The sequence below is a fragment of the Chelonoidis abingdonii genome, chromosome 1, assembly GCF_003597395.2.
Source record: "Chelonoidis abingdonii isolate Lonesome George chromosome 1, CheloAbing_2.0, whole genome shotgun sequence".
Classification (NCBI taxonomy): domain Eukaryota; kingdom Metazoa; phylum Chordata; order Testudines; family Testudinidae; genus Chelonoidis; species Chelonoidis abingdonii.
Window position 1 is genome coordinate 263665717 of NC_133769.1, and position 10279 is coordinate 263675995.

Consider the following 10279-nt stretch of genomic DNA (forward strand, 5'->3'; position numbering starts at 1 on the left):
AAGCCTCATCCACCTCTTCCACCTGGTTAGGTGGCCTGTAGTAGACTCCTAGCACGACATCACCCTTGTTTTTTTCCCCTTTTATCCTAACCCAGAGACTCTCAACACTTCACTCAACACTTTACAGAAGCGTAAATTACTATGTAGCATAAAGAAGCTGGAGATTGATTCAAACAGCAACACTGTCATTGTATAATGCATAACTGGTTGTGAGCCTATAACTGTAAGTGGATCATCAACCAGGGTTGTCAAAACAAAGTCCAAACTCTGAGTTTCCAATTCTCATATGACTAAAGTGTGTGTATTGTGCAGGAAAAGCAATAGATTGGAATATTTAGATATAAATTAATATATGTTTAATTAATGTATCACTGATGTTTATTAGAACCTCTTTAAAATTGTGTCTCCTTTCAATTTAAATATCTCAGGTGTTCCTTTGACTTGATATTATGGTGTGTGCTTACAGATAAAGGTTAAGGGCTGGATTCTGCTTAGCCCTTAAGCAGGTGTGAAGTGGGTGGAGGGGGATGGAAGGGAGTAAGAAGGACCCCTCTTCTTGTGCACTCTGCACAATGATTAGGGGGAGTTGTAATCCCTGCTTCTAGAGAAGCTCAGGAACTGTTTCCTAATAACTCTCCAAGGCATACTAAGCCCAAAGATGTCATCTTGAGGTGGGGAAGGGTGGGGAGCAAGTTGAGTTATGGTTTCACCATGTTGGCCAGCATAGATTGCTGACCAGGGAGGGAGGAGGAGAGTATGAACTGGTCAGAAGCCAAATTGGAAGGAATCAAAGAGAGAGCTGGAGAGAAAGTTGAGCCATCCATAAAATAAATAATTTACTGGGGGAAGAGAGCCACCTCTACATTTCCGCTGATTTCACAGCATAATAAACCTTTTGGCTTTTGTGGCTACTGAAGTAACTTCCCTTCCTGCTACTTCTTTAATTTTCTTTTGCTGTTGCAGTACACAATGAACAACTGAACAATAATAGACATTTTCTTTCAGTTCTGCGGGCAGAGGTCACTATATTTTGTAAAACATTCAGTTCTGAAAATCTTTGGATCGAATAAGTGATGCTAAAAGGTGAACACATAGTTGTACAATTTTCACAAGGTTTTTGGTTTTAAATGGATTTTTAAGCATTCAGAATGCTAGATTAATTTCTTTTCAATGGTTTTAATTCAAGTTTTTAAAAAGTCACATGCTGTAATGTCATACAGAGGTGAATCTGCCAATAATAGAACTGAACATAATGTGATATTTTCATTCTATTCTTTATCCAAAGCGTCTGCAGACCTCTTGATCTTACTTCTAATCCAGTCTACTATCCTCCCACTCACTGACCTACTTGAAGTATCAGTTCCATAAGCAAGAAACCAGACAAGAAGTACTTCTCTGAAAATATTTTTAAAGCAGATATTATTGTTCTCCCAAGTTATTATGTTAGATGTTTACTAGATTCTTTTAAAATGATTAATAACTCTGCAAAGCCTGAATTTTAATTCAGAGCCACAATGGCAGAATGGGAAGAATTTATTTTAATTTAATTTATCAACATTTTTCTCCTGTGTGTGACATTGTTTTCAGTTGGGGCAAATTCTTGTTTTGTCTCAAAAAAATAAAAGTGTATCAGATAAACAGCATTTATACTTGCAACCAATCCAGCAAAATAAAGCAATTTACCTGTTCATATGTATTCTTTTGAAATTCCTCAAACCCAAAGATATCCAATATTCCAATTTCAAATACCTGGTCACTGAAACAAAAAGATAGTACAGGTTACAGATATTCAAGCAAGAGGAAAATGTATTTCTCCTGTCCATATAAGTTTTGTTTTAGGATGCAAGTACTCCACACACTCCAAGATAGTATGGTCTACATAAGCACATCACACACACGATAAAGCCTTGTGATAAAGTTGTCATAAGTAGATAGGTAAGGTAAGGGTTAATTTTCTTTTACTGTAAAGGGTTTACAAAGGGAACCAGAACACCGACCAGAGGACCAATCAGGAAACCGGATTTTCAAAATAATAAGGGGCGGAACCTCTGGAGTTTTTGGGCTTGTTCGGGGTCTTTTTGGTTGCCTCGGCCTGTGAGTAAACAAGCTTTCTTCTAACTCTATCTTCTTTCAAATATTTACTAAACATCTGTGGTACAAAAGGAAACAAAGTTAATCGGCTGTGATGTGCTTTGATTGTATTTACATGGTGTTTGATTTGCTGACTGGGTTAATGGGCTTCTTTAACCAGGGTTCTATTTTTTCTATAGCCTATTCCCTGTTTGAAATTCTTAAATGCAGAGTTAATATATGTAAGTTCTTTCTTTTTTTTTATAACAGTTCTTTTTTTAAAACTTGTGGGAGTTTCTTTCTAGTGAGGCAAAGGGATAGAAATTTCTGTACCGAGGTATCCTGTCTCCCTCACGGAAGACAGGAGGGGCAGAGAAGCATTACATTCCTGGTGTTGACTTTCTATTGTGTCCCCAGGCTTGGGAACAGGCTTACGGGGAAAGAGAGAAAGAATCAACTCTGTTCTCTTGTGTTTGAAGTTTTCTCTAGTTACTGCTACGAGGCAAAGGAAGGGGTGAAATCTCCTGGTGTGTTAGCTGTGACTAGGGTTAAATGCATAGCCTCGAGGGAGGTAAATAGCTCTCGTGTTTTTGCATTCACGGAGTTAAGTATAGCATCGCCCAGGCTCACCCAAGGAAAAGGAGGGGGAGCTGGGGATGAGCTAGGGAGACCCAGGGGTCTGGGTCTTGAGGGGGGGCTCCCCCAGGGAAAGGTTGGGGTGACTCAGGGTAACCAGGAACCCTAAAAAAAAATCCTGGTTGGTGGCAGCGAAATCAGATCCAAGCTGGGTATAAGCTTGGGGGAGGTTCACAGTAAACACTCAGATTTTGAACGCTAAGTCCAGATTTGAGACACACGTTTACCACAAAAGTGCACTGACTTTGACTACCTCATCAACACCCTACCGCATGAGTCATCTTGCACAGGGATTGTTAATATTCCAGAGCTCTAAGCAGTTTCAACAGTCACCATTTAAACATAGAATAAAATAAGTCCAAAAAATGTTTTGCTTGTTTACACTAAGACCAACATTTTCAAACATTCAGGAGCCCATCTGATAACTCAGATGTGAGATGGGCAGCTAGTGGGAATGGGCAGGTGTTTGGATGCACGCAGTTGCCTAAGCATCCATTTTCCAGCAGGATTTTTCCAAAACATCTGCACCTATTTCCTGTGTGCTCAAGGCAGAGTGGAAATGCCAAAAGAATGCATATTAGCATAGGAAAAGTCTCAACTTATATATGCTAATGGGACTTGGACATCTAGTGAGACATGTAAAATATCATTTTCAGCCACTGTTAGAGATTACCCAAGCCCACAAGATTTTAGGCTGGTACTAGTGACAGTGCAGACAAGGAAGCTCAACTGCAAGATCTAGACACTGACAACACCATTATAAAACAAACAAACAAACAAACAAACAAAAGAAAAGTCCCCAAACCCTTGTAGACATACTACCAGGCAAGCACCCAACAGCTATATGTGCCAATGTAAAACAGAAGCTGTGGGCTCAGGGTGTAAACCTGGTAACAGTTAATGGGGGTAATGGCAGGATGTAGGGGTTGTGGTATTTCGCCAGATATCTAGCTACTAAACCCATAAACCCTAGTGCATACAGCTGTCATATTCATAGCACAGGTGTGTTTTTGATTTCTATAGGTTGCATTTCCTGCTATCGGGCTCCAGGGACCAGTATAAATGGTAAGTTCACCATAATGTAGAATTCCTGAATAATTTAATGCTGGGTCTGCCTACCCATCGGGAAGCTCGTCTTTAACCTTTGGGCTCTTCGATTTCGGAAGCCCTTTTAGGATTTAGCATCTACACTGTGCTTTAAAATCCGCAGCAGCAAGTCTCAGAGCCCAGGTCTACAGACTTGGGCATGTGAGTCTCGTGCTCAGGCACTAAAAACAGCAATGTAGCACCTCAGGGTGGAGCTTGGGCTTTGAAACCAACTTTCCCTAGGCTTCAGAGCCCAAGCCGAAATGTCTACCCTGATGTTTTTAGTGTCACAGAGTGAGCCTTGCAAGCCCAAGTCTATAGATCCAGGCTATGACACTCATTGCTGTGGGTTTTAAAATGCAGTGTAGTCATACCCTTAGACACAAATAGGCTTCACTGATGTCAATAGTGTCCCTGATGGTCCTCGGTAAAGACACAAAAGCATCGACGGCAAGTAGCAGGGATGCCAATACTCTGGCTGGAACAGAGGACATTATTGCTCCAGGTCAGCCTCCACAGCTTCCTTCATGTCATCACATCCTAGAGGTACTGGATCGATTCAGGGGTAAGCCTGTATCTCTGTATGACCTATGGCTCAGGAGAGACAAGGAAGGTCCTCTGAGGATCATAGAGCCTGAGAGGAAGGAAAGGCCATCTCTGCTCAGAGCCTTGATCTCTTTACTTCACTAACCTTTCCCTGAGTTGCCTCAGAATGTATCCAGCTCAGTTAGTTGGGCTACTGCAGCCTCTTCTGACTCCCAATTCCCCCAGTGAAAAACATTACTCTAAGGCCTGCTATATGTATCTCTAATCCTTTCATCTCCTGCACCCTGCCTCTCATATCACCTAATCCTCACTATCCTCCTCTTTCCCTATACCAGTTGTGTACTCCTCAGTAAAACCTGTCTGTCTGTCTCAAATTTTTCTTTTGGGATTCTTACACTGTGTGCTGTCTGCTTCAAAGGTGCACAGACCAAAGAGCAGTCAATGAGGAGTTGATGTGTGAATATCTTCCTCCAGTTTGTGTACTCTGCCTTAATCTGCCCATTTCAATTGCTCGAGCCACTGGGAATTCAGATAACTTTGAACATTCTTAGGCGTGGCTATTCGCACGTACCAAAACATTTGGAAGTGTGGGACTTTGGTAGGACACAGCAGGCTACCTCCACAATTCAACAGCTGTCCCTCTTAATTGAGCTTTGTTTCCAGGATCAGCATTTGGGCTTCAGCAGAACAGACATCCTCTTTCTATATAGGAGGGTGCTCACATAAAGCTACATGTCAGCAGTGCATATCATCTCAATTAATCAAATATATATATCAGGTAGTTAAGCCAAAAAAATAAAGTTTAAAATGCTAAATCCTCAATTGGTGTAATTCCACTGAAGTTAATTCAGCAGCATCCATTCACACCAGGTAAGGATCTGTCCCTAAATTTCAAAACAGCATCTCCGTACCTCGATCCACTCCCCAAGAAACCTCTTACATTTAATAAAACAGAATTATCAACATCTTTGCTGACATTCTGAGCCTTCCTCAGAGACAGGGAAGGCATTTTTAAAAGCTTTCCTCAGATGTCATACCCCAAAAATTCCCATTCATTTCTGAGAAGTAGTAGTTCAATAGTAGCATTAACTCTACTGATCATTGCAAGACTGACTATATTCTCAAAGGACAGGGCAGAGAGATGCATAATAAATCTAGACTAAACTGACTTTGTTGAGTGGGAGAGGTTATTATGAGATTGATTAGCATATGAGGAAATGTCTTCACCAAGAAAAAGAGAAATAACACTGGCTACATTTCTAATAATGCAACCCATTTTAACTTTTTGCTTAAAAAATGTAAGCTTCAGTCTCATATATTTATAATTCAAGTCTCCATTTAAGCAGAGATACACCAGCCTTGTACTCTCTGTATTTTCAAGAGGATCACCAACAGATGAATCATCTCTAATCTTTATACTTTGCATTTATTCACAAGTTATAATAGCAAACAGCATGGGTCTAAATTAAACCTGGGGAAAGTTACGCAGACCTAATAGAGGGCAGAATTTGGACCATAGTCATTTTCAAAAGGAACATCTACTATCTTCCCTGAAAACACTGTATAGTCTCTTAAATACTTAGCATGTTATTGTTTTAGTAAACACATTTGAAAGGTGGATGAACACCAGAACGCCTTTGTTATTTGTGGATTGGCAGACATCCGTCAATCTACCTTTATAGTATTTGCAAAAAGATGGGTTCTCCCATGCCTTTCCCTCAGTTAACCAACATACAAGACTGTCTCAAACACATCCTCTTGCTAGGGTTTTCAGCAATGGAATCCTACAGACAACTATATATAATAAACACAAGGATCAACACACCTACCTTCACAGATCCAGTAACCACTCCAAACAAGAAATCTGTTGTCTATAGCCAGGCGGTCAGATGCCACAGAATATACTCCAAGGAGAAAGTCTGGAATATACACCTTAATACATTTAAAACCACCTTCCCTTAACAAAGAGACTTCACCAGAGAAGTAGCTCATATCATGGAACAGGCCACCCAAATACCTTGAGAGAACCTGCTTCAATACAAGAAAAAAAAAAACATTGACCACACACCTCTAGTTGTCATCTATCACCCTACACTGGAACTCATATGGGCTATCATTAACAATTACAACCCATATTAAATGGGGACCCCATCCTGAAAGAAACCTTTTCCGAACTCCCTCTTCTGGCCTTCAGATAACCCCCAATCTTGCCAAGCTTATCATCAGAAGCAAGATCCCCACAGACCAGAACACACAATTCAAAAGTAGCACCAGACCCTGCCAGAACAACAGATGCAAAACTTGTAGATATATCTTCACTGTGATGATCAATACCCACTATAACACACCTTTCAAAATCGATGGGTCCTATGCAAGACTATCAAAACATGCGGCGTACCTCATCCAGTGCACTAAATGCCGAAGAACAGTTATGTAGATTAAATGAAACAATCACTACACTCATGAATGAACTCACATAGAAAAATGATAACAACAAAAATACCATATCATCCATAGGTGAACACTTTTCACAAAACAGTCACTCCATATCTAATCTCTTGGTCCTTGTCTTAAAAAGAAAACCTGCACAATATCTTCAAAAGACAAGTCTGAGAGTTTAAAATCACGGACTCAAAAAGGCACTGGATTTAGGGCTCATTACAACAACCTGTAATCCGCCTTTCTCCTCAGACTGCAGAGGTATCAGCAGCTCACTTCACCTTGAATAGTCTCTTGCAACATTTGTTAACTCCTTGTACTTAACAATTCGTTCCATCTTGTGGTTAGTTGTGACACTCTAAGTATCTTTCCCAGACCTGAAGAAGAGCTTTGTGTAAGATCAAAACCTTGTTTTTTTCACCAGCAGAAGTTGGTCTAATAAAAGATATCTCACCCACCCTGCCTCTATAAATTTCAAGACAGATAAATTAGATAACATAATTCTTCACCTCTCCCTAATACCTTTCCATGTAACTTCCTCTCAGAGTAATAGTCAGGGCCTCCTTTCCTTGCTTCACTCCTATGTAACCCATCAGGCTCCCTCTCCTCAAGACCTGTGTTACTACTTTTAGACAGAGCCTTGCCACTGCCTGTGAGATTTTCCTCCTGATGAACAAGAGAGTTCCATGACTTCCTTAACCCCAGCGGGGCGGTAGGTCCCTAAAACATTTGGCCACAATAATGACTGACATATCATCATCTGAGGCATCCTACCCATGGACCATTGCTGTACCTCATCTCCAGAAATCCCCAAGGACAAAGGTGACATGAATGGGATCTGCTGTCTTGAGCAGCATACTTTTAACTAAATCATCTTGCACTTATATTTGGACACATCTGAAAACCACTAAGCCTTATCCCAATCCAGCTTCTAGCGTGTCTGGCACAGTATATCTTCAGAGGATACAGCTGGCCAGAAAATAATAATTTTGTTTCACAAAACAAATTGAGGTTGTGAAAGTAGTGTTAGTTCCAGTGTGGAAACTGTTTCTTCCACATCCGAGGAGTGTGCCCTAACCATTGGGATATTGGCTATCTTGACAAAAAAGTTGTCCGAACTGACACATTTCCATGAAACATGTTGACAGAAAAAAAAGCATTGTCAAAATAATTTGATCAGCTCTACCTGAGATTTCTGGCCCTTGTGTCCTTGATGAGGTCATCTCTCTCTCTCCACACCCACATGCAGTGCAGTCACACTACATAAATCAGACTAGGTATTTTTTCCCTTTTAATAAGAGCCACCTAGTCTGGCTACAAGGGGCTACATCAGAATAACTGCATCCCCACACTGGTCTCTAAGTCTGTCTTCTTGTCATCACACTCTGGAAAAATGGATTTGACTAAGAAATCCAGTAATTATCTTTGTTAACTTTTTGTCCATTTTTGGTAACTTAAATTTCAACAGACAATGTAATACACTAATTAAAATAATATTTTATAGTTGGCTATAAATTATTTCACTACATTTATGTGTGTGTGTCCTTATCCCACTCTAAGACTTTTCCTCCCAGGAGAGGGTTGGGACATATTTTTCTTGCTTAGCTGTCAATCATACTAATTCCAGCAAAATTACTTTTCTTAAATTAATCATAACAGAGATTTCCAAAGCAAAATAGAAGGATATGTTCTCTCATGTTTACAAAGTTTACAAAGCACTGCTTTCTTACTTTCATTAAACATGGCCTGGTAATATAGAAGCACGCACCTTACTTATTGAAAGAAAGACGTCTCTAGAGCCAATATTCCTATATTGTGATATTGGTTTTACTTATTGAAAGGCTCAATATTTACATGGTCTAAGTGTCAATATTGTAGAGCAATCCTAAAAAAAGTAAAGTAAAATAAGGACTATTGAGAAAGAAAATTCTTCCTTTTTAATGTGTGTCCCTTGAGATTTCTGGTGGCATATATACCTTTGGCAGCTGTGCAGGTGAACAAGCCCCTGATGGTGTGGCTGTCTGTAAGAGAGGGCAGACCTGTCTCCAAAGGTCTCTGAAAAGGAGGGATCGTCCTTCAGGATGGGTTGTAGATACTTGATGATGCTCTGGGAGAGGTTTTAGTAGGGCACTGTGGGTGATGGCTAGTGGTGTTCTGTTACTTTCTTTGTTGGGCCTGTCCTATACAGGATAGGATGCCACTAGCCGTCTCCTACATCCCCCAACCAAAACCTCTCCAGCGCATCATCAAGGATCTACAACCGATCCTGAAGGACAGCCCCACAACCTTAAGCAAATACTCACAAGCAACTAAACACCACACAACAAAAACACTAACCCAGGAACCAATCCCTGCAACAAACTCCATTACCAACTCTGTCCGCATATCTATTCAAGGGACACCATCATATGACCTAACCACAGCAGCTACACCATCAGGGGCTTGTTTACCTGCACATCTACTAATGTGATATATGTCATCATGTGCCAGCAATGTCCCTAAGCCATATATATTGGCCAAACCGTACCATCTCTACACAAAAGAATAAATGGACACAAATCAGACATCAAGAATTGCAACATTCAAAAATCAGTAGGAGAGCACTTCAGTCACCCTGGACACTCAATAACAGACTTAAAAGTGGTACTTCTTCAATAAAAAAAACTTCAAAAACAGACTTCAATGAGAAACTGCAGAACTGGAATTAATTTTCAAACTGGACACCATCAAATTAGGCCTGAATAAAGACTGGGAGTGGATGGGTCACTATAAAAAGTAACTTTCCCTCTGCTGATACTCACACCTTCTTGTCAACTGTTGGAAATGTGTGACATCCACCTTGATTGCATTGGCTTCATTAGCACTACAAAAGTAATTTTCCCTCTCTAGATATTCACCCCTTCTCATCAGCTGTTGAGAATAGGCCACTTCCACCTTAACTGAATGGCCTCATTAGCACTGACCCCCCACTTGGTAAGGCAACTCCCATTTTTTCATGTGCTGTAATATTTATACTGCTCACTGTATTTTTCACTCCATGCAGCTGATGAAGTGAGTTTTAGCCCACGAAAGCTTATTCCCAAATAAATTTGTTAGTCTCTAAGGTGCCATGGGGACTCCTTATTGTTTTTGCTGATAAAGACTAATACGGCTACCACTCTGAAACCTAACTCCTAAGAGCAACTCATTGATACCAGGCTTCCTGATTGATACTATCATGGCAGATGTCAAACCAGTGATCATAAGGTGCTGTTGACCCATTTGCAATTCCTGGGAGAGATGGACAGATTTCCCTTACAATGGTTCTGCACGCTCATTTCAGAGCAATCCTTACAGGTTGATACTGAGGCCTGGTCTACACTACGCGTTTAAACTGAATTTAGCAGCATTAAACTGATTTAACCCTGCACCCATCCACACAACGAGGCCCTTTATACTGATATAAAGGGCTCTTTAAACCGGTTTCTGTACTCCTCCTTGATGAGAGGAGTAGCGCTGAAAT

At 40.5% G+C, this 10279-nt stretch overlaps 1 protein-coding gene across 2 annotated transcripts in view; it reads right to left on the minus strand.

The window, feature by feature from the left end:
- Window positions 1-10279, minus strand: part of MYO16 (myosin XVI) — a 650995-nt gene that overhangs the window by 179612 nt on the left and 461104 nt on the right. For both annotated transcript variants that reach the window (XM_075061501.1, XM_075061500.1), the window contains exon 21: window positions 1684-1756. In XM_075061501.1, the coding sequence (XP_074917602.1) occupies window positions 1684-1756 (73 nt within the window). The remainder of the gene's footprint in view (window positions 1-1683; window positions 1757-10279) is intronic.